The 24411-nt window shown below is 41.5% G+C and overlaps 1 protein-coding gene across 1 annotated transcript in view; it reads right to left on the reverse strand.

Moving 5' to 3' along the window:
- LOC149797704 (uncharacterized) overlaps window positions 1–2279 on the reverse strand; it is a 10015-nt gene extending 7736 nt beyond the window's left edge. The window contains exon 1 of the mRNA XM_089960792.1: window positions 1259–2279. Within this exon, the coding sequence (XP_089816918.1) occupies window positions 1259–2279 (1021 nt within the window). The remainder of the gene's footprint in view (window positions 1–1258) is intronic.
- Between the last annotated feature and the right edge of the window lie 22132 nt (window positions 2280–24411).

Genomic DNA, 24411 nt, shown 5'->3' on the forward strand with positions numbered 1-24411 from the left:
TTTTTTTTTTTTTTTTTTTTTTTTATTATTTTTTTTTTTTTTTTTTTATAGTTAAAATTGTCAGCACGTGGTCTGAAAAAGTCCTGTGTTCCCTGTGTAGTGTGTTATTAATGATAAGTTTTGTTGTGACTTTAGTTTAGTTCCGCCTTGTGCGGAGGGTCCTGATGACTGGGCTTATGTCACCTTATATATCTAAATTTAGGGAGTTAATGTATTCTGTTCTTGTTGTCAGACCTTAGATGTTATAGTCAGAATATATACATGCAAAGTTGGAAGGTAGAGAACGGAAGATTGGTACATGCATGTATTTTAATAATTTTATGGGTGCAGGCACCTTTGCTGAATACTCAGGTCCGGGTGGACTTATGAAAGGTGCCTGTCTCCCCATTTTCTTAAAGATAGTTTTTTTGTTGTTTTTTTTTTTTTTTTTTTTTCCCTTTCCCTTTTCGTTAGTTTATTTTATTTTATTTTTAGTTTTTATTTTTAAAATTGCTATTTTATTTTATTTAATAATTTTTTATTTTTTTTGTAGAGATTTGTATTGTTTGTAAAGTTAGTTATTCTTCTTTTTTATATATCGAGTATGGAGGCACCTTTGCTGAGTAATCAGGTCCTGGGGACTTCTCAAAGGTACCTGTTCTCGTTATTGATGTGTGTTTGGTAGCCTGTATTTTGTGTTATCCTGTTTGTATTTTTAACCTTGAGTGTGCTTTTCAGCTAGCAATTAATGCTTTCAACTCATTGGGTTATATCTTGTCATACTTGTTTATTTGTTTTAAGCATGTTATTATGTTTTTGTATGTTAGGTCTTTGTTGCTGTTTGTTTTGGGATTTATGAAGTCTGGATATTTGTAGGGCGATCCGATTTTCTTTTGTTGTTTTTGAAATTCCATTCTGTGCGAGTGGTAATAGGTGCACTGATTAAAAACGTGTTCCAGGGTCTCTGTGCTGGTGCAATGGGGACAGTGGGTGTGGTTGTCCATTCCTTTGTTGAGATGTCTTCCAAAGCTTCCCTTGAGTAAGGTTTTAGCGGTCCTTATTCGATTTATGATTCTGATATCTGGGCTTTGCAGTGTTCTAGGTATTGTAATATGTCTCTCCACCTTTTTTTGCCATTGGTATAGGTGTCTGCCCTTGATGCTGTTGTCCCATGTTTGTTGCCATTTATGGTTGATTTTCTGAGTTATTTGACTATATATTTCTGTAACGCTATATTGCATGGTCAGATAGGTATTTTTTGTGAGGCTGGATTTTGCACTTAGGTCTGCTTTATCATTTCCTGGTAGGTTAATGTGTGAGGGTACCCACAGGAATGTTAGTTTCTGTTGTTTGGTATCTATTTCCCTTATTGTTTGTAGCGCTTTTTCCATGAGATTTGCTCTACTTTTGGAAATACCAGATTCTAGTGATTTAAGTACACTGAGGGAGTCGGTGATGATTACGTGTTGTTTTGTGGTTGAAAGTGTAATCCAGTTTAGAGCCTCATTTATGGCCCAAAATTCAGCTGTGTAGATTGAGCAGTCGTCTGGGAGTCTTTCAGTTATTTCGATGTTATATTCTGGGATAACCACAGCTGCTCCCGTTCTTTTTAACTCTTGCGATTTGGAGCCATCTGTGTAGATTTTAACATGAGTCGGGTACTCTTCCGTTATGATCTTTTGTATTTCTGCTAAGAGTCCTATTGGGTTTTCGTTTTTGGATCCAATTTTTTGTGCTGTCAGGTTGATGTCTGGAGTCCTATTTTTCCATGGTGTTATGTCTATTAATTGGTGTTGTTCAGCTTGTAGTCCCCATTGTCCTATTTCGGTACAGAGCGTATGTACCTTATTGGCTGCCGGTGGATTTGGGACAAGTTTTGGCCTAAATGTTAGTCGGCATTTGGTGATTGTACTTTTGGTGGGGTTATTATCCGAGTGTATGGAGTTCCTGGTGGCATACCTAAGGGTTTGTTCCTCCCTTCTTAGGTATAGGGGTAAATCCCCTGTAAGGATTTGTAGTTCTTCTAGGGCAATGTTTGGAAGTGTTCCTGTGCAGAGCCTTAGTGCTTTATACTGTATGTTGTTTAGTTTGTGAAGTAGTTTTGTGCTTGCCGATGCATATACCTGGCAGCCATAGTCTAATTTGGATCTGATCAGTGACCTATATATCATTAACATACTTTGTTGATCTGCTCCCCATGTTGTTCCCTTTATGTTTTTAAGTAGATTTAGATCTTTATTGCATCTCTGTATGATGTTGGTAATATGAGATTGCCAGTTTAATTGTTCATCCAGCAACATTCCTAGAAAGTATGTATTTTTGACAAAGTTTATTGGTGTTTTTTGTAGATATAATTTAGGGTATGTTATTTTACACTTATTCGTTGGGGAAAAAAGCATTCCTACAGTTTTGGTTTTGGATATTTTGAAGCCCCAATTGTCAGCCCAGGTTCCTATCTTATCTAGGTTGAGTTGAATTTGTTTGATAATTTCTTGGCTGTTTGGGTTGCCTGCTTTCCAGATACCACTATCATCAGCAAATTGTGAAAGTTCCACTTGGTTGGTGTTGACGTATTTGCTGAGTTCATTGATCATGATGTTGAATAGAGTGGGGCTAATCACACTCCCTTGTGGTGTTCCATTTTCCAATGTGTGTTTTTCTGAGTGTGCATCCCCTACTCTTGTTTTAATCTGTCTTCCAGGTGTTGACGTATTTGCTGAGTTCATTGATCATGATGTTGAATAGAGTGGGGCTAATCACACTCCCTTGTGGTGTTCCATTTTCCAATGTGTGTTTTTCTGAGTGTGCATCCCCTACTCTTGTTTTAATCTGTCTTCCAGTTAGAAAGTTAGAGATCCAGCAGTGCATGCGTCCTGTAATACCATACTGGTTGAGTTTGGATACGAGTCCTTTGGTCCACACCATGTCAAAGGCTTTTTCTAGATCTAAGAAGATCGCAATAAGATGTCGGTCTTTCTTCCTTTTTGCATTGAAAGCAAGTTTGATGTTGGCTTCTAGCCGGATGAGTTGATCTATAGTAGATCGTCTAGGTCTAAATCCGCTTTGATTCTCTGATAATAATTTGTTTTGTTCTAGGTGGTGTTTTAATCGGTTATTTATCATAGTCTCCATAAGTTTACACAGGGTGTTGGTCAGGGAGATTGGGCGGTAGGAATTAATATTTGTAGGGTCTTTCCCGGGTTTGGGTATGGCAATGACTATTGCTTGTTTCCACGTCGTTGGTATGCTCCCTGTTTGCCATATTTGGTTAATTAGTTGGAGAATTATATTTTCCATGTTTGGTGGTATTTTTTTGTAAAATTCGTAGCCTAACAGGTCTTCACCTGGAGATGTTGATTTTTTGTTACGTAACGCCTTTCTCCATTCATTTATATTAAATAAATCATTTAGTGGTGTATTTTCGTTGTTTGTTTGATCGTTAAATAGGTGCGGGAATTCCGTTTCGAGAATGGTGGTTTGTTTCATGAAGTCCTTGGTGTGATTGCTGTTGCTGCTAGAGTTTGCAAAATGTTGGGCCAGTTGTTTGGCTTTTTCTTCGTTAGTGTCCGCACCAGGAATTTTTGGTGTTGATTTTGGTGTGTTTCCTTTCATGATTCTAATCTTTCCCCACACTTGTTTTGAGTTGCTATGATGGTTAAGTGTGGAGCAGTATTTTCGCCATGAGTTGATTTTGGAGTCCTTAATTGTAGTCCGAGTTATGGCTTCTTTACGTTTGTATTCGAGGAAGTCTGCTGTTACTTTAGTATGTTTGAACCGATTTAGTGCTTTCTTTTTGGCCTGAATTGCTATTCGGCATTCCTCTGTCCACCATGGTATAGGTGTTTGTTTTATTTTATTCTGTGTTTTCGGTATACTGATTGTAGCTGCTTTGTTGATAGCTTGAGTTATGGCTTCATAAAATTGGCTGCTGTCGTGGTTATGTAGTTCCCCTAGTGTAATTTTTCCTAATGATTTGTAGAATGTATTCCAATCAGCTTTTTCAGTTTTCCATTTTGGTATGATTTTAGTTTGTTGCTTAGTTTTTTGTGTGTATATTGTTGTGCATATGGGGAAGTGGTCGCTGCCCAGGGTGCTTTGATGTAGTACTTCCCATTCGCTGATTAGTGCTATGCTGGGTGTGGCAATAGTTATGTCTATAGGGGTTAGCTTTCCTGTTCCTGGGTCTAATCTGGTGGGTGTTCCTGTGTTTAGTATTACTAATTGATGTTCCATTGTGTACTTTTCGAGGTTTTTCCCCCTGGTATCAGTATGGTCGCCTCCCCACTCTGGATTGTGTGCATTAAAGTCTCCGCAGATAATTGTGTGTTGACCCCTTTCTTTAAATATATCTATATAGTTTTGTATGGGATTTAGGCTAGAGCTACCTGGATCATATATGTTATATATGTTTATTGTTTTATTTTTAAGTTTAATATTTATGACTAGATACTCTATGGGACTCCCATTTAGGTCTATGGTAGGATTAGCTTCATAAGTTTCGGTAACCGAGTTGTGTATATAAATGGCTAATCCTCCCCCTCTTGTGTTATTGGTTCTATTTTTTGTGTATGTTGTATGGTACTCACTAATTTTGGGTATTTTATTGTTTGCATTGGTTAGATAGGTTTCTTGCAAGCAAATAATGCTTGGTTTAGGATTGGTATTGGCAATGGCTGCAGAAAGTTCCCCATGGTTCTTTTTTAGTCCTCTGCAGTTCCATTGCCAAATGAGTATCCTATTTTCACTGTCTGTGCTGTCTTCTGTATCCATTTTAGATTTTAGTGCGTTTATGTAGTTCCTTAGTTTTCAGTTTTAAATAGTGTTGGGGTAGAATGTTCCAATGAGTTTTATTAAAAGTTGTAAGAAGTCCTGTTTTTGTACTTCATTGTTTTTTGTTATTTGTTTGACCCCTTTCTGTAATGCCCCAATGTACTTTTGTATTAGATTAGAATCTATCAAACCTTCATTATTACTTGTGTTTTGTTGTTGTAGTTCCACATTTGTGGTTATTGGTTTATGTGGTTGTTTAGTTGGATATTTCTCTAGTTGTGAGTTATCTTTCCTTTGAGTGTTGTTTCCTATCGGCTTGTTAGGTATTTGTATTGGCGGATTGATTTCAATATCTGATGTTACGTTTTTTTCCTTTGGTCTTGTCGTAGCTGCAGTTTCTGTGACTGTTTGTTGTGGTTTCTTGGCTTTTGTCCTTGCTTCATAATAGGGTATTTGTTGTTGTTCCATTATTTCTATTGTTCTGTGTTCTATTTTTGTATATGGACATTCGTAAGAGTTGGGGTGGTGGTTTCCTAGACAGTTGGCACATTTTTGTATTTTTGACGTGCACTGTTGTTTGTGTGGACCTCCACATTTATAGCACCTGGTTTGGTAGTGGCATTTGGTGGTGAAATGCCCCCATCTTTTACAATTCGTGCAGAACCGAGGTTTATTTATATATTTGTTGAGCTGTTTCAATTTAGCTTGGGGTCCTATTTTGATGTTTTTTGGTGGTGGGTTGTAAAACTCCAGTAGTACTGTGGTAGTTTCTTGTCCCTTCTTGTTTTTAAGTTTTATAGCTCTCTTGTATGGTATGCTATAATAGTGTAGATCATATTCGATGTCTGCTGTTGTGTAGTGCTTGTAGGTTCCCGTTAGTTTCAGTATGGCTTTGAAGCTTGCTTTTGGGGTGTCTGTGTGTCTGGTTCCGCTGTTTGTGGTTTGCCAGCTGTTATCTGTGGGATTCTTGAATGTTCCTTGGATTGATTTTCTGCTGTTGTTCAGCTCGTCCTGTGTGATATTTGAGGTAGTGTTTTTGTTGGTACTGATGTTTGTTGTGGCTGTTTTTTTTCTGTTCACGGCATGGTGTCTTTGGATCTTGATTTTCATTCCTGCCATTTGGTCTAGCTCCAAATATTCAGCCACCTGCCTGTTGGTGGTACACCATATCACTATATATTCAGTGTTTGGCCTTATAATTCTGTATGTCCCTCGGTGTTTGTTGTTTAGAGATCCGGCTATTGTTGTACTACTTAGCCTGATGAATTTGGGGTTTGGGCTTGTGATATATAGTGTAAGTTCAGTTGGATGGTACGGGTATTTCTGTTGTTGCTGATTGTTGTTGTTCTGATTTCTTTGCCCTGTTTTAGTTCTTTGTGATCCGCTGTCTTGGTTTATTTGATTGTCTGAAAGAGAATTTATTTTCTTACCTGATATTTCCTGTTGCTTCTGGTGGTTTGGGGTCTGAGTTGTTTGTTTCCTTATAGTTTCCGTTTGGATATTGCTTAGTATGTTTGGGTTGTCCTTTTGTGGCTGAAGTGGTTCAGATTTTTTGATTATTTGTTTTTTGTTCATTGGTCTTTTTCCTTTGTTGGAGCATGTTTCTTCGTGATTCTCATTGTGGAGATTGTTGTGATAGGCTGGCATCTGTTCGAGTTGATCTGCTTCTCTGATGGCTTTTTCGATTTCTTCCAGTTCTTGTGGTGTTATGTGCATCGAGGGGCCAGCTTGTTGACTGTTGTGAATAGTGTAATTAGGTGTTCTTGTTCCTCTGTCTTGTTTAAGTTTGTCCCCTTCCGTGGATGCCTCTTCAATTACTGTCATCTCATTGGTTGTTATATTTGTAGAAGGGCCTGCCTGTTGACTGTTGTGTATTGTGTTGTTTTTTGGTTTGTTTACTTTGGTAATATTAGTATTAGGTTTAATAGTAGTGGTGGATATGTTTATCTCTTGGGGAGTCTTTGTTGTAGATGGTGTTCTTGGTGTTGTTCTCTTTGTTGTTGCTTGTTTGGGTGTTGTTGCTGGGTTGAGTTGTTTAGTCTTTGATGTGACTGTTGTCCCTGGTGTTGTTGTTGCCATGATTCTTTGTTGTTCAATCATTGGGATGGCTGTTGTCGTTATTGTTGTCATTCCTGTAGTTGTTCTCTTTTTAGTATTTATTGGTGTAGGTATTTTAGATTTCTTTTGTGTTGTTGTCGGATGTGCTGTTGTGGGTGATGTTGTTAGATATGGTGTTGATGTGTTCTGGCCTTCTGTTGTTTGTTTTTGAGGTGTTGCTGCTGTTGTTTGTTTATTTGTTGGTGTTATTGCTGATGTTGTTTTAGGGCTATTTTGTTTCCTAATTGGTGGTGTTACTTCCTTGCTTTGTGTAAGTGTTGTTTTGGGAGTTGTTGATTCTGAGATTGCAGTCCGTTTTGTGTTTAGTTCAGATTGTTTATTTTTTTTTTCCTGGTTGGTTGTGTTTCCGTCGTTGTAGGTGTGGGACTAACGCTTGTTGTTTGTCCCTGTTCGTTATGATGTATGTTTAATTCTGTTTGTATTTTAATTGGTTTTTTGTTCTTTGTGACTTTGCTTTTTATAGCATCCTCTATTGTCTGGATTTGTGTTTCATTTTTTTTAATAGTTGATCTAGTGATTCTGCTTGTTTGGTTTTTTTCCCTCTGTGTGTCTGTATGTACTTGAAGTTCCTGGATGTTTATTTCTCTGGATTCTAAGCTGTTGTGGTAAATTCCCATTTGTACCTCCGTTTGACTGATGTCTGCGCTTTTATTTATTTGATCTATAGCTTTATCCATTTTTCGTTTTCTCCTAATTTGTTTTGTTCTTTCCTGTCTTTTTTGGTCATCAAGTCTTATTTTATTTATTTTAGTGGCCATTTTATGTTGTTTTGTGTTTCCCCCTTTTTTCCGTTTATTTTTATTTTATGTGAGAATTTATTTTTATTTATTGCTTGTTTGTTGTTCTCTTGTTATTATATCATTCTGTTTATAATTATTTATTGTATTTTAATGTTTCTGGTTTTTAGTTCTATATTTGTTTATTATTATTATTAATTTATTTATTTTATTTATTTATTTATTTATTTATTTTTCTATGTGCGTGGGGTTATTTCTTGTTTTGTGGTTAATGTAGTGATTCCGATATATCTTACTGGCGGAATGAACTAATCACCCGAAGTGGGCGATGCTAGGTTGTGTTTGATTGGAGACTAGGTCGCGGATTTGTTTGAGCGGGGTAAGCTGCACTTGCTTTTGATTAATGTAGTGCTTGCGCTTTTTAATTTAGCGGAGAAGTGGTCTTCTATATCGGTTTGAGACGATGATTTCTATTGGTCGTCGAGTGTTTAGTATAGTTAGATTCTGGTGGTCTGCGAGTGGAGTGGAATGCGTTGTTTCAGTAATTTGATACTCGCGTTGTACCGCCCGTGGTTGTTTATATGTGTAAAACCATGAAATTAATATTCAAACTTGAATTTGGTGTATGAATTAGATAGTTTAGTTTAATTAGGTAATTGCTGATTAGTTTGATGTATTATTAAATAGTAAATCAGTTGTAGTTTGGTTATTATTAAAGAGGAAACTGTCTAGTATTATTAAAAGGTATAAAGGAAACCAGAAAGAAAGAAGAAAAAAAAAAAAAGGGAATTACTTTGTCGTTTGCTGCCCTTGATGAGAAATCTTTTGACAACAAGTTGTCTCAAGGATCTCAACCAGGAATTGCTAGTGTGGTTCCTAGCTCCTGTTTTGGGCCTGCATTAGTCCGTTTGTGGTCGGGAGTTATTAAAATTAGTCAGGGAAAAAGTTGGGTTAGGTAAAATTAGGGGTGGGGGTTAGGATTATTTATTCGAGTATTAGTAGTTATTAGTTACTATGTTCAGAAAAATGTATTCAGAATTCGATTATTTAATGGTTTTATAAGGCACAATGTTACCCGTAGGTTTAGTTTGGCTTAAATAAACCCCCTACCTTATTGTTGATGGTGTGGCAGTTTAGCGTGCTTACCGCGCACGCCGCTATGGAATCCCTTTGTTCCTATGCTGCTGCTCTGTTTTCCTGCTATGGTTTCTGTTTTATGGGTCAGCTTCGGTTCCGTTTGATGTTTTTGGTCTTCCAGTTGATGTAAATATTGTTTTTCTTTCTTTTTCTTTCTTTTCTTCTGTTTATTCTTGTTATAGATAGTCTTCTTTCCTCTTGATCTTGTATTTTTGTTGTTTCTTTTTTTCGCTAGTAAAGGAGCGTGCGCTGCAGCTGCCTCCCTCTGAATTATGATGACTCCCTCAATCGATGGCTAGACTGGAGTCTGATCATAAAATTGATCTTACCTACATCATGACCATAAAACAACGCGCGGACCTGAAAGAAACACTCACTCACTTTTTATGCTACCCATCACTATTTTAAAATTTTTTATAAATCACTTTAATAGACTATCCACATACGCAAAGCAATCCAATCTAACCCCAAATTTACACCTCAAACACCAAAAAAAAAAAAAAAGACATCATTTTAATCTACTATCCATACCAACTTACTTAAGCACTTACAAACACAAACACACAAACACATACCCTCACATTTTTTTAAAAAGGAGTTAGTGTTTATTTTCACACTACTCTACCTACACACATTGGCAAATCGATTGTTATTTCTTTTCTAGAGTATTGGGTAGCCCTGAAAAGGGCTGTTTTTTTTTGTTTGCTATGGCATTCTTTTTAGTTTCTAAGAATGCGATGTCCTCTGAGGATAGACTTTCTGGCGATAGGTCTGCTTCTTCGGAAAGAGAAGAAGAACTCTTTGACAATCGACAAAGCCTCTGTCAGCTTCAGGCTGCTGCTGCTGCTCTTGTTGTTGTTGTTGCTGCTGTCTCTGAAGTCTGTACTTCTCTGTCCATTCTTCTTTTTCCCTGTTCATTTCTTCTCTGAAGAGCTCTTCTATCAGGTCTTCAGTGATTTTTAACATTCTCACATTCTCTATTTCTTCTGGCTTCGGTATCAGACTGTGTCTGACCCTATGCAAATTCACGTAGGCTTCGTTGAGTTTAGCTAGTTTGGAGCACATCTTCTTAGGAGGATGAGTCGACAATGGATGGTTAGACTGGAAACAACCCGGTTCTTAAAGTCAAAGCGCGGACGTGAAGGAAAACATCCCCCACACGGTTTTTGAGTCGCAACGTTCAGTGAGTGTCATGAGAGGGATAGTAAGAAATGAAAGAGCATCAATCCAACATTCTTATAGCTAAACAAAAGACAAAGGCATTTTTTTCAAAACACAACATTTTTTATTCAAAAATCACTTAACACTAAACAACAACTCTAACATTTTTAACAATAATCCAACAATATAACATCAAACAATTTTTTCAAAACACAACATTTTTTATTCAAAAATCACTTAACACTAAACAACAACAACTCTAACATTTTTTAACAACAATGCAACACTAAAAGTTTCTCCACTAGGTAAAGAGGGATAACAGTCTTCCATGGTTTCTAGTAATCTAGGATGACTTCTTTCAAACTGTTGATTTCTATGGTATTATCGAATTCTGCATACAGGATGACGTTCACCGTTTCATCAGGGTCTCGGTCTTTAAACTGAATTTCCACACGAATCTGGCCGGATTTTATAGGGTGGAAATGTCCCTCGTCGCTGCCTTGGTCTGGAGTGAAATCGAAAGCCCACAAAGCGTAGCCTCCTGCATAATCCTCGTACGTAATACCGTGACTGGTATTGGTTCCTAACTGTCCGGTGGCTTCGTACAAGGACAAGTACGATCTCAAGTAATTCTTCTTTTTAAAGTCAGGTTCGAAAGGTCGGGTACACAAGGTCTTGCCATCGCGACTGACTTCGATTTTGGACACGCCAAAGTGTTGAAAGTAGAAAGGATTTTTTTCGGCAGCTCCGTTGAAGGCTGTATTCTCGACGATACCAACGATCAAACGTTTGGGTAACTGTCCTTGGAACAGATGATCTTCGATCATGGATCGCTGTCCCTTGGGAATGGTGAAGGTTTTCACTTCCACGCGTCGTATGGGATACTTGGCGGTCGTTCTGCTCAACGTCTGACTGATGTCGTTTCCCACTTTAGGTAACACTTCCACACGGCGTACGTAGAGTCTGGCTTCTAGGATTTTGGTTTTGTAACCGTCACTATCAGCCATCAAATGGAAAGCGGCACTGCTACGATTCAGTCTCAGGCGGACATCCACCCCGTTCAGCAAATACTTTTCTTGCAACCACATGTCCAAATGCAAACGATCCATCAGTTCTAAACTTGTGTCGGCTCCCGTGATTCTCTTTCTTCGTTCTACAAATCCATCATTGTTGTCTTTCTTTTCATCAGTTTCCAATATTTCAAACTTGGTAGGTTCGTCAGCTTCCCATACCACACAGGCATTGAGATGAGTGTTCTTGGCATCTATTCCGTACGTCAAGAGATTTTCCAGGTAGGCACGATAAGGGTAAGTATCCATGCTGCTACTGACCAGTTTGTTATTCAAATACAAGTCCACTCCACTGAACAAGGAATGCATGAAATTGTTGACGGGAGCTACTGCTTCATCGTCTATAGCACCTCCAGTCTTATCTAGAATTTTGACTTTCAGGTACAAGTAACTGCTATTCAGATCGATGTAATCTTCGGGCTGTCCTTTGATTTCAAACTCGATGGGAGCGGAATCGGTCAGTGAGGAGACGGGGTGAAATTCCACCCACTGCGATTCTTGCATCGTCATCATCGTGGGGGGCATGGCAAACAGATCCAGTTCCGTCTTGGAACAAGCGCAAGATTCTCGGTGCATCATTTTTTTGTCTCTTTTCTCAATAATCGAAAACGTCTAAGTCTCGAACGGTTCTTCTTTTCTTGGCCTTTCTCGCTTGAAGTCTGGTGAAAGGGTGTTTTCTTCGTCGTCTCTTTCTGCCTTGTCCTTGCTGAATGCCTGACTCGGTAGCGTGCAGGGCATTTATAGGTGTTTCTCGTTGGCCTAAAATGTCTTTGCCCGTTTGCAGCAAGACATTTTTGCCTGCCCTCATGAAGGCTTCTTTAGGGTTTTGTTTGTCGATGATGACATTTTGGAGAAATTCTTTGCCTTGCGTCAGTGCCGCATCTTTCAAGGCGTGCAATCCGCGTGTCACCATCGGTTTCAACACCGGGGCCACCGAACGAAAGGCCGATTTTAACATATCTCCTAAGCCGTGTCCTCGCTGTTGAGCAACCCCTCGGTACACTGGATACATGACTTAAGAGTCGTGAGAGAATTGTTTTCGAAAATGGAGTTTCACCGTGACTTTTCCTTCGGTGAATGGAATATTTTGTCCCAGATCTCCTTTTATAGCAATGTTGACCGTGTCCAAATACGACTTACTGACAGGCAAATAGTGAGGATGGACAAATTCGCGGTGGACGTGGTAAGTGTTTCCACCTTCCTCGTCAGTGTTCGTGGCAGAATCCACTTTGAAAGGAATGACACGCAGTAACGGTACGGAGGTGTGTCCCACCACGTTGTACTCCACCACATCGGAATACACGAACATCAAATTCAGTCCTTGGTTCAGTTCTACCGGGGCACGAAATAACTTGCTAAAAGACTCGTTGTCGTAAACGATGGGTAATTCGTTTTTCTTGATCATGGTCTTTCTCATGTCCATGTCTCCGCCCAACATGTCATACAATTCAGGACAAAATAAAATGGACAGGATTTTACTCCGTTCAAATTTCATCAAGAAGCGACGAGCTGCTTTGTGGTACTCCATGGTGACATTTTTGTTGACATGCTCCAAAGCTTTCAGAAACACGACATTAAACCTGGAGGGTATGGTGCTGACCAAATGTTGACCACTAAAATAATAGCCTGGGGGAATGAACAAGTGATAGGTGGTGTACTTTTGTGTACGGGTTTTCTTGTCATATTTGACATTGCTATCTATCCACTGTTGCATTTGCTCGTCATGAACTTCCACATCAAAAAAATTTTGACTGGGAAGGACATTGAGGACTTGGGTCGGGTGAATCATTTCTACTAAAGCCACTTCCCAATGGGCTTCGTGATCTAACTGGATGGCCTGAGGTAATTTGGCCGTGTAACAGCACAACGTGTTCTTGGGAAACACCTCCATGGAACTGTCACTGGGTAAAGTTAAGTAAAATTGGTTTTGGTGACTCATAATTCCAGAGTTCTGTAGCTGCGTATGCTGTGTGAAAGGGCATGATGGTCACTTCTTTTTATAGTCGATGACTTGCGAAGCGTCGATCCAAGAATCGAAACTGGGTGGATATCCTTTCCAACGTACTTTGACTTCTTTGACACGTCGTTTGCCCACTTTACGGGTTCTGCGTTCGAGAATGCTTTCGATGTCGTACACGTCGTCTTCTTTTTTGGTGACACGTTGTAACTCGGACAAATAAAACGTTCCTTTGAGCACTTCTCCGTTCATGTCTTCCAACTTATAGACGGCAGGATGACGGCCATGCACTCGTCCAGTGACGCGAAACAATTCGGTCGTCCAGTTAGGTAAGTAACCTTTGTCGAAAGTGCGTTTGGTTTTGCCAATGCGCACCCAATCTCCTACGGCCAACTCTCCACTTTTCTTGGGGACAGCCCTCGTCGGGGACGTACCAAACAGGTGCTCAAACACCAACACTTCGTTGTCGGGAGTCACGTCTTCCGGGGCACGTCCGATGCTTCGATGGTAAGATTGGTTGTACGCTTGCACCAGGTGCGGTAAGATGTCGATGTACTTCAGAGTGTGGTGATGCGTAAAATATTTCCACATGCGTTCTTTCAAAGTGCGTTGAAAACGTTCCACGATGCTGGCTTTGGTTTCGGGATTCTCGGTGGTAAAAAAATGAATGTCACGTTTCTTTAATTCTTTTTGGAAAGCTTGGTTCAGAAATTCGGTGCCTTTGTCCGTTTGCCGTCGAAGAGGGTGACGACCGCTTTGTTTCAACACCCGTTGCAGGGCTCGCACTAACTCGCTGCTCGATTTGGAAGTCAAGGGCACGACCCAGGCAAATTTGGAAAAGACGTCGATGACACAAAACAAATATTTGTAGCCACGATTGTAGCTGGCCAAATGAGAGACATCGGCTAAATCGGCTTGCCATTGATGATCGATGCCTTCCACTCGGGTGCGACTTCTGGCAAACTTGCGTCGAATGGGTTTGTGTAAAGTGTAGGTAGCTTGTTCTTGTAACCATCGTTGCACTTGAGGTAAACGGAGACTTTTCAGTCGCGTTTTGGCAGCACGATACAATTTTTGAACTCCTGCGTAACCTGCAGGATGGGAGGGATCGTAGTAAATGCTGGCTAAGACTTTTTCCATTTTTTTGTGTTGGTTGGTGTGTTAATAAGACACCCACTCTTGGAGGATGCTACTCTTTTTCTCTTGGGGTATTTTCTTGGATTGCAATGCTTTGCGTGTGCGGCCAGCAATAGGTGTCGAAGAGGAGAAGGATGTCTGAGCGGGGGATATCGGTTCTTGTTTCACTTCTGTCTTCACTTCTGTCTTCACTTTCTTTTTCTCTTGTGAGGAAGAAGGGGTGGCCATCATCTTTTTAATCCATCCAATTCTGGAGGTAGGTGGTGTTGTTAACTTGCGTACTTTTTCTGGTGGAGTTTGAAACCCTTCCTCTTCTTCTCCTTTTTCTGTCTTGGTCACGGGTACTGGTGGTACTGGTACTGGTACTGGTACTGGTGATGGTGCTGGACTTTTCATCAAGGTCTTAAAATCTTTCAGAGTGGGTAGAGCTGTTTCGTCTAAAGCTTTCTGGTGAAAGAATTGCAGTCGTTGCAAGAGTTGACCGTACTTTTGCGATTTTTCTGTTTCGGACAAATCTTGGCGATCCATCAAGGACTGCAATTCGTGTTGTAACTGGGACATCTCGCTCAAATGGGGATTGGGAGGTAAATGCGGGGTGTGTTGTTCTTGTCACCGATGGTATTCCATCCATCGTTTGTAAGGCACTAAAGCTAGTTTTCGTCCTTCCATGGGGTTGTCAGGGGTCGATTCTGAGATCTTGGAACTTCCGAGGCCTTTTTATCTTGCTCCCACCAGTCCTCCCAACATGGTTCCCAAGACTCCTTTCAGTATGGGGCCTAACAAGAGAGGTAAAATACCTCCACGTTGCACTAACATCTTCTTTTTTGACGAATGGGAATTTTCTTTTCAACAATTTGGCGAAGAACGTGAGGATGTTTGCTTAAGCATTGTTTCTGGTGTTTGGACAAAGGGATCGTGCCTTTCAAAACGTTCAAACAACATTCGCACACGGTATCGATGGCCTCTTTGGAGGCTGTTTGAATGAGTTTTTTTCGTAGGGGTGGAGAAGCTTTGGACAGGACAGATAACATGTCCCCATGTTTGGCTAAACGTGGTGGCAGTCCTTTCCTTTTCTTTCCTTGGGGTTTTCTGGAGGGTGACATCTTTGAGTCTTCAGGAGCACCAAAAAACACTGATACCCGACTTGGTCACAGGCCTTTTTTATACTGGAACGCGTCGCCACTGATTGTCTTTACGTCGTATTAGTTTGAGGACAGGCATGACACGTCGTGCAGGGGTACGTAACGGACTAAATCGAGCCAGTTCTTGCTTGGACAAATCCAGTAAACTTTGTAACATGCCCGATCTTTCTTGAACTTTGATTTTGGGAGAAGGTACTTTGTGAGCAGCAGCCACTGCCACTAAATTGGAAGGTCCTGCCACTGGGGAAGTTCTTTTGGGGGTCATCAACGGAGAAGTTCTTGGTGTGATCAACGTCTCCAAGTACTCTTCAGTTCTGGGTGTCATTAACGGAGAAGTGGACAAACGTGAAGCTGCCGGAGACGCAGTCACGGCCGTGGCAGGTCGTGGTTTGCGAGTGTAAGGTTGCGTCCTGGCCGAAGTGCCTCTCTTGCGACTAGTTTTCTGTGGACTTTTCTTTTTCTGGGGGCTTCTTTTCTTTTTCCGGGGTGGTGGTAGTGTCTGGTCAGAGGAGGGTCCTGCCACTGGAGAAGTTCTCCTTGGGGACCTGGTCTTTTTCTTCTTGGGGCTTCGTTGGACTTTTGTCTTGGGTATAACTTTGGTGGCATTAGGATCCCATCTTAAGAGTGAGCGAATGATGACCCCTCCTAGAGTACCGCTCCCTCCAGGTTTCAAAATGATTTGTTTTTTGGTTTGAGTGTCGATGCGGGGATCGTCCAGTTGGACCAAAGCGACTTTGTTTCGATCGAAAAAGCGTTTGGTTTGATGAGGAATCTGAATGATTCCTTGGAGTAATTGACGTGCCGTCACCGTGAACCATCGTAAGACTTCTTTGAGACTAGCTTCTAAGACACGAGCTCGTGTTTGTGGATTTTTTTCTCGACTGATGCCATACAAGGCACGAATCAATTTGACGGGAAGATGCGCTTGAAGGGACGTCATGTTCGCACTGTGTGAGACAGACGAAAAAGGGTCTGAGGTTTTTATAGATTTTTTTATGGGGAGTGAAATGAAGTCGAGGACGGAGACGTGTACAGGACAGGCCCTCCGTCTTGGCACCAGTGGTGAAACAAGTGGGTACGAAATCGCAAATCCTCGGGAGTCGTAGGTTTCAAATCGACGAGTAAATAGGCGTGTGGCGTTTGAGTGGCATCGTCGTACGCCTGAGTCAGCCAAGGCGTTCCTAACTGTTTGGCTAAGACTTGCACTTGCGATTTATCTCGAGGGCTTTTAAACAAGACCACGTAATGCGCATTGAGACTGATGGTGCGATGGGCTTTACTTTGTTGAAACAAATTTTGGGTGATGTAAACGACACTGGCATTACGGTGATGCCCTTTGCGCGTGAACCACAGTTTAATTTCTTCTTCGTCTTCTCCTAACATGTCGTCGAAAATGACCAAATGGCTTTGACGGGAGTCAGAGACGATGCCGTCGTCTTCTTTAGGAATGCCTTCCACAAACACGATGGAATCGCCTTGACTTTCTCGCAAGAGGCTGTACGCCGATTGCCACTCTTTGTAACACCACACGATTCGTTGAGGGGGTCGATCGATCAAATGATGTTTATGTTCGATCAAACGTTTGACGAATTCGGTTTTGCCTGAACCGCTAGGTCGAGCAATGAGCATGTTAAAGGGATGGCGAAGATACAAAGCCTCCCAACTGGCACGATCTAAGTGTTCGTCGATGACTTTGACAGTAGAGGAAGAGGGAGCAGAGACAGCAGAGGTAGCCATGGTGTGAGAAATGTCACTTGTGACACGAGAAAACAAACAAGACAAGAATTTATATACTTTTTCAGAACACGTTTATTGAATGTTTCAAACATAAATACGAAAGACAAAAATGCATAAAAGCCAAAGGCTTAAGTACAAGAATAAAAGGCACATGATAACCATGAACGTGGAATAAACACAAGTGTCTGTACAACATGTTTTGGGTAAAGTTGTAACCAGTTCTATAGTAGGGGTAAGGTCACACAAGTGTCCTCCCGAAAGGGTCTTTCAGGCATGTCCACGACAGTCCTGTCCTGGGTGACGGGTTCTTCTGGCACCGTCACTAACACAGGTTGAAAAGTAACTTTTTTCCTTGAATAACTCTCGTGCATACTGGGCCACCTCTTGTGTCCAAGCCTCAAAACCCTGGTCTCGGTGATGTCCAACATTTGACTCCTAACCAATCTGGTTTCTTCTTCGTCAACGACATGGTAAGTTACTTCAATGAACAATGAACTATCGATCTTGCCTAGGGTTCCTTTTCATATACAGACCAATACCGACGTGACCGTACGGTAAGGTGAAGTGATTGGGAAGTCGCACTCGCTTCTGGTATACAATTTGATAGACTTTTTCCAAGGGTCGACTGACGATGTGGTGAGTGGGTAAACGTACAATCTTGTTCGGTTGATAGGTGGTCACTTTAAAGTTTCCATCCTCTCCCGATTGCAAGGCTTCTTTCAATACCCCAAAGTTGACCACTCGACTGGTACGATGATTCAGAGTCAGTCCTTTCACTTTGCACGTCGTGTGCACTTCTCCTTGTTTGTCCCGGTATTCGTAGCCGTAATTTTTGGGACCACCACTGACGAAACTTAGAATCTTGTCGTCGGGATGCTCGTCTGTCCAGGCTCCTAAACGGTCTCCTTCGATGTCAGGGTGCTGTTGAATCGGGTGATGGATGTAAATGCAACTGTCCGTGTCAAAGTACAGGACGCGTTCTTCTAACAGTTCTAAAGCTTCGTACAATTTTAAGCGAGCATGAGCTGTCACGTAAGCCGCAATGATGACATTTCCAAAAGGGTCGTCTTGTACAAAGTCCAGATCTTCTTCGTAATTGACCAAGATCAAATCCTCTCGAACGACGTCCACGTGTTTCATGTATTTGGTTTTGTCGTGAATCATCTGGAAGTAGCGGGAAGGTTCTGTCAAATATTCCGTCTTGGGTAAACACGGTCGTTGTGCCATTTTACCCCACAAGCAATTTAACATCACTTTGGCAAACGATCGCCTGCCTTCGTTTTTTTCGATGTGGTCTAAAGAGATGCCTTCTTGTGCGTAGTATTTCTCTTTGAATTGTATTTGGTCTTCGGGAGTGTGACACCAGGAAGGATAGCCGCTGGCTTCTTGTTTCAGTTTCAAAAAGGCATCCACGTAGTCGGCGAAAATGCCTTTCTGAGTAGGGTCACCCTTGTGGTACTGTTGTGTCTTGGGAAAGTGGCAAATTTCGTACACTTCTAACAGTTGGTATCCCATGTCCAGAGCTTTGAACAATTCCACGCTGACCCAGGTTCCCATCAAGGCACGTTCTTCCTGGCTGTGATGGCAAGGTTGGTCCTGGTTGCACGTTTCGGCACAAGTACGGCACAAGGGAAACATCAGTTTGCCTTGACAATGGTGAGGTAAGACGGGATGGTATAGGTTCGTGGGAGGCAAAACTTTACACTTGATCAAGCCTTCGTATTGTCGAATGTTTTTCAGGTCGATGTGTTCCGTCAACAATTGCGGGTGCCCTACAGGAAAGCGACAATATTTGCACACGTAGGGATACAGCGAACACACGTCCAAGTATTTGATTTCTTCTCCTTTCTCTTCGTCGGCTTGGTACAGCAAACAGGTGGCATTGGTCCTTCCTCCGTACAAACTATCCCTCGGGTTCAGCGGGTCCATGAACTGGTAACTTTCCACGAGGCGTTTAAACTCGGGATCGGTTTTCAAACGGTGATCGTACTCGTGTTCCCACATTTCCACCACTTGGTATCCTTGCTGTTCTAACTTTAGGCGTCGCTGACAAGTGTCCTGGTACAAGTCTTCCATGGTTCGTTGTAAAAACTGATTTTTAGTGTCACGGTCAGGGTAACAGACGGGACATCCGTGAAATAAGCAACCGTTAAAATCGTACACGAACTTGGGGTTTTCTAAGTCCCAGCCATCTACCGAATACGTTCCGATGGTCTTTTCGCCTCCTCCGTTGCGGGCATGCTGAATCCATTTGTCTTCCTTGTCACACAAGTAATGTAACCAACGTAGGGCTTTGACCGAGTATTGACGCTTGACATAGTGGGTCGTTTGAGGACTGATGACAGCCACGGTGTTTTCAGGCATGTATCGTTGGCGGTACACTAAGGAACACGCTTTGGCAATGGTGAAAGCTTCTTTCAAAGGATCGACCCCTCCGTGTTCCATGAACAGTTCTCGAAATTTTCCACAGCAACGTCGTAAATTGTCCACGTCGGAACGACAATACTTTAGCATTTCTTCCTGAAAGTCGAAAGGGTCCGAGGCATGAGCCTGGTACCAAGCGTAGAAAGCTTCTCGTTGTTCGGTACGCATGTTGTCGGGGTCGTAATAGTGAGCCTCAGGCAAATGGGGTAGAACGGCATGTTGATTGGCTTCCGTATTGAAAAAGTGTGGAAAGTACCCTTTAGCCATTTCTGTCATTCCAAACGTTTTAGGCATTCGACTCAAAGGCATGGCCAAGTAACTCATCGAATCTTTAAACTGTACTTGTCCCACTTGCATGAAAATGATTTTGGCTCCGTTCAAAGTGACTTTAGGACGCTCGGTGCCTTGTTCCGCATAGTACCTCAAAAGAAACTGTCCATCGTATCCGGAGAAATTGTGAGCCATCACCGTGGCATGACGATGACAATCTCCGTAACGTTCGATGTCCTCTTGGCTCCACGTCTTGTCGATGGGGTCTAAGACCCATTGGGCAAAATCGGCTAACGTGTTTGGTCCCCGAAGGATTTTTTCACGCCCTCCGGGAATCTTGCTGCAGTGAGGGCAATGACTGAAGATAGGTTCTTGAATGCACTTCTCGCACGCTCGATGAGCCACGCAGAAATTAGGAATGTGAATGCCGGTCTCTTGCATACATTCGAAATCGAAAAAGATGAAATTGCCTTTCTTCTTGTGACCGTCCTCTTTCTCTGGTGGGGGTTGGTATTTTTGCACGTAGCATTGGTGTTCCAAGTCCACGATGCGGTGACAAATGTGACATTTTTTTTTTCCTGAACATACGTGTGCCTTGGTACTATTGGTACGTATGCCTTGTCTACACGTAGGGCACAATCTCAAGAGTTGACAAGCACATTTCTGCTGTGAACCTTGCGTCTTCAGATGTTGTTGGTAACAGGTAGGACTGACAAACGTGCGCAAACAAGTCGAACAAGGCACTGGTCCTTCGCTCAGACAGGGTGGAGAGGCCAAACATCCTGGGCATTTCATTCCACAATGCTTGTGTTGCTCTCGATTGTTATAACCATAGTCACATTTCTCACAATAATTACTGTATCCCAGGAATCCAGTGATACTGGTAATGGTATCGAAATGGTCATCGTGATGATAGACATGAATGTATTTTCCGTCCTTAAAATCTTGGCCTCGAAACAACAGAGTTCCACGCATTTCTTGAGGGTGCACTTTCAAGGTGTAGCGTGGAGGTAGGGCATCTTGCAATTTTTGCATCTCAGGAATGCCACAGGGTGTGTCTTTGGACAGTCCGGCTTGTTGTAACAGGAGTTCTGCTTCGTTTCGTTGTTTGGCTCGATCGCATCGTTGAATAGTTTTCCAGGTTCTTTTCCATTCTACCGTGTCGTTCTTGTTGGCATAGGTTCGTCCCACCACGATGGCACGGGCTAAACACATCTGGTCTTGAGGGTTGTTAATTCGGACGAGACTCTTTTTGGTGTTGCGAAGGTCGTCCACCAATAACATCTTTTTGCATCCAGTTCCTTGAGGAGGAGAGACGTGGGCCATTTTCAGTGTGGCTTTACCATCGGTGATGTCAAACTGGTCATTAGATTGTTGCACCTGTTGTATCTTGTCCATGACTTTGGAAGGGGTCAGTTCTGCGGGTCTGCTAAACTCGATCCAAACAGGGGATTTCAAACCGTCGTGATCTATGGATAGTGTCAAGCGATCGTCTTCTTTGGCTTGACATTGTCGCTTGAGTGCGGTGAGCAAAGAATCCCACATCTCGGTGATAAACCCTTCTGCTTTCTCCAATGGTACGTCGGCCTTGAAATCTTTAAACTTCACCGTGTAGGTGTAAGCCGTGATTCTAAATTTTCTAGAGGAGCGCTTTTCCGTCTCTCGAATGGAATAGTACTTTTCAGGGTTGACTAAGGGTGGTGAACTTGGTTTAGAGGGTTCGGATTCTGGTTCACTCATGTCCTCTTCAAAATCACTGGCATGAATTTGTGCCAAGATTTCAGCCCTGGTACGAGGCGATAGATCACGTTTCTGCCTCTTACTTTCTTCTTCTTCTTCTTTCTTCTCGAATGAATGGGATCGTTTCATCTTGAGTGCAAAACGTCAAATGACTCAAGTTTAAACACCATAGACTAATTTATAGTCTTGGCAAACCAGCGTATATAAAAAGGGTGTGTGTCTTGTCCTTTCACTATTCATTTCACTCTCAAGCCGAGCACAACAATGGAAGAGACTACCCAGATGGAACGTTTGGTCAGAGCTTTGCGAGGGGTCATTAGAAAATTCTCTTCAGACCAGCCGACGGACTACTCTCCTTCCTTTCGAGATAAAAGTCAAGATACTTGCTATATCTGTCAGAAGAAAGGGCATTGGTCTTCAGAGTGTCCAGACCGTCAAAAAAGAAAAAAAAACAGGGGCTAAAAAAGACAAAAGTCAAGATACCTGTTATTATTGTAAAGAAAAAGGACATCGGTCTCCAGATTGCCCAAAAAAGAAACAAGAGGAGTCAGAAGAAAAGAAGGATTCTTCAGAAGAAGAGAGGGATTCTTCGAAAGAAGAGAGGGATTCTTCAGAGGAAGAAGAGGAAGAAAGAAGACAATTCTATTTAAAAGAGGCAAAGAAACAGGAGAAGAAAAGAAGAAGGGAAGAAAATGAGGAAAAAACGGTGAAGAAATTCAAAAAACAGAGAGACTAAATAAGGAGAAAGAAGAAGTGTAAGAACTTTTTAAAGTGTTCTGTGGTGAATTGTGAATTGGATTGTAAAAAATGGAGAAAAGAATACATGAATGATATAAGGTAAGTGTCTTTGAGTTTTGATTTTAAAATAAGAAGCTACACTCAAGCACTCATACACAGACACGTACTATAAGGGTAAAATGGGTGGGGTTTATTTTTGAGTTATTGGCAAATTGAAATTGTATTTCTTTTCGAGAAATGTGGGTGGCCCTGAAAAGGGCCTTTTTTCTTTATGGTGTAGGAGTGAGTTTAACCAATCAACTTTAACTGCCTTAAGCCTTTGCCACGGCCAAGGCCTACTTCTGATGATTGGGTTGAAATCACTAAGGGTGGTACGACAGGCTTAGTCACAGGGTTGGCGTGTTTAGCTCGGGAAGGTCGTATTCTCTTCGGTCGTGATAAAGAAGTCTGATACATTTGTTTCAGACTTCTTAACTCCGCTAAAATGTCCAACAGTACCGTAGCCGTTTGATTTTCACCCTCTTGTTTCTTTGCTGCTACTTCTTCTTGCTGTTGTTGCTGTTGTTTTTTTCTTACCTCTTCTTGTTGCTGTTGCTGTTGCTGTAGGAGAAAAGCTTGTTCCGCTTCCTTTTGTCGTTGCATAAATTTCTCCAATTCTTCTTTCTGTCTCTGTCTAAAATTCTCCACTTGCGGTAATGAAGAAGGTAACGAAGGTTCCGGAACAAATTCTTGCGAGGTAAGAAAATCCACAAAATCCCAATGTACCTCTTCTGAAAGTAAGTCCGGGTTCCCTTGGCCAGTCTCCCCTGCTGGTGCACCCCAATGGATCGTTTTCTGAGTTTCCGTCATGTTGAATCACTGTCGCATAGATTGACTGCACACAAGCGCTAACGAATCTATATAGACCACGTGACGTCACAGACTGCTCTCTTCGGATTGGATGCGAGCTGACTGAATTTTGTAACGCTTGTTCGGATTGGTGAATGAATTCAATCCGTTTCAATCCTTCCTGTACCTATAAATAAACGCAGTTCACTGCATTCACTTGTTCTCGTCGCTTCAAGATGTGGACCGATGTGCAATCTTCTACGCTTGTGTCTTCCATGATGTTCCGGACGGACATGCTCATGTATGTCCGATCCAAGTGGACCGTTGTCCACAGGACAAACACCAGCCTGTGGATACGTAGGATCTACGTTGAAAGACAAGGATGCCTGAAAAGAGTGCTGATTTACGGACCAACAGTGAGACGTAGCCTAAGGACAAGAAGAAGACCAATGCGGTACCATTTATGTTAATGAATACATTAACATAAACCCAAAGGCCCTTTTCAGGGCCAGCCATATTTCTCGAAAAGAGATAGCCTTTCCATTGCCTACCCCTTTTTTAAATTTAAATTTAAATTTAAAAAAAAAAAATCCCAAAAGCCCAAACTCTATTCCCCATGTTAATTTCCCCTTGTCGCTAGACAGACCCACACTATAGTTCCATGTTAAATTCCCCTTGTCGCTAGAGTGACCCACGATTTATTCCCATGTTAATTTCCCTTGTCGCTAATCTGACCCACGATTTTTCGCCATGTTAAATTTCCATTGTCGCTAATCTGACCCAGGGGTCTCTGTAATGCTAATTCCCATTGTCGCTAATCTCACCCCATTTACTACTTATATGGATTTTGTATGACGTCTGGCTGGTCTGCTCGTCTTTTTCTTAATTGTGAAGATAACCAATCCGAGAAAATGATCTTGTGATGTTTATTTTTTACTTTGCTTTGTTCTTGAATACGCACTGTTCACACTATTTTTTTAAAAGCAATATATATGTAGGTCTCGCACCACTATTGAAACAGAATTCTTGTTTGCTTCTTTCTTTCTTTCTTTCTTTCTTTCTTTATTATTCAGCAAGGACATAACAGTGCTCACTTTTCTGGGCAAATGTCGAGAGCAAAGATCAAAGTCAGAAATTTGTGCATAAGATAAAATAATGAAAGAAAGAAGAAAAGAAATATGAACAAAAAATATCAATACATGAGGTCTAGCTCCTTTATATTACTCTCCTCGTGAATATCGAATCTAGTCAGAAATAAAAATAGATCAGCTAACGAATGACATAAGGGAAACGACTCAGCAAAATTTACACTAGTCATTTCCCTTATATTAGAAGGCTCGTAAGTTGCTGGAAAGGATGAAAAAGAAGAAAGGAGGAAAAGCAAGAAAATTAAATTAAATATGCACTGTTGAACACAAGTTTAAATGACTGAAAGAGAATTGTCTTTAGAAACACATTTCACCTAA

Source organism: Sinohyriopsis cumingii, chromosome 6 (genome assembly GCF_028554795.1).
Source record: "Sinohyriopsis cumingii isolate HCF-2022 chromosome 6, ASM2855479v2, whole genome shotgun sequence".
NCBI classification, from domain to species: Eukaryota; Metazoa; Mollusca; class Bivalvia; order Unionida; family Unionidae; genus Sinohyriopsis; species Sinohyriopsis cumingii.